Source organism: Camelina sativa, unplaced genomic scaffold, assembly GCF_000633955.1.
Source record: "Camelina sativa cultivar DH55 unplaced genomic scaffold, Cs unpScaffold08518, whole genome shotgun sequence".
Classification (NCBI taxonomy): Eukaryota; Viridiplantae; Streptophyta; class Magnoliopsida; order Brassicales; family Brassicaceae; genus Camelina; species Camelina sativa.
Window position 1 is genome coordinate 1 of NW_010929581.1, and position 431 is coordinate 431.

At 54.3% G+C, this 431-nt stretch overlaps 1 protein-coding gene across 1 annotated transcript; it reads left to right on the top strand.

Annotated features, from left to right (window-relative positions):
- Positions 1-3: 3 nt before the first annotated feature.
- LOC104775084 (lipid phosphate phosphatase 1-like) lies at positions 4-427 on the top strand (the record flags this gene model as incomplete). Its single annotated transcript, XM_010499373.1, has 1 exon — positions 4-427. A coding segment is annotated over one exon (424 nt), but the record flags the coding sequence as incomplete, so codon positions are not given.
- Between the last annotated feature and the right edge of the window lie 4 nt (positions 428-431).

The following is a 431-nucleotide window of genomic DNA, read 5'->3' on the forward strand; positions in this document are numbered from 1 at the left end:
GAGGTCAAGGAAGGCCACAAGAGCTTCCCGAGCGGACACACCTCCTGGTCCTTTGCGGGGCTCACCTTCCTCTCCCTCTACCTCTCTGGCAAAATCAAGGCCTTCAACGGAGAAGGACACGTGGCTAAGCTCTGCCTCGTGATCTTCCCTCTGCTCGCCGCTTGCCTTGTTGGGATATCTCGTGTGGATGACTACTGGCACCACTGGCAAGACGTCTTCGCCGGAGCTCTCATCGGATCCCTTGTAGCCGCCTTCTGCTACCGTCAGTTCTACCCTAACCCTTACCATGAAGAAGGATGGGGTCCCTACGCATATTTCAAGGCAGCTCAAGAACGAGGAGTCCCTATGACCTCCCAAAACGGAGATGCCTTGAGGACAATGTCTCTGCAGATGGATTCAACTTCTCTAGAAAACATGGAATCTGGCACTTC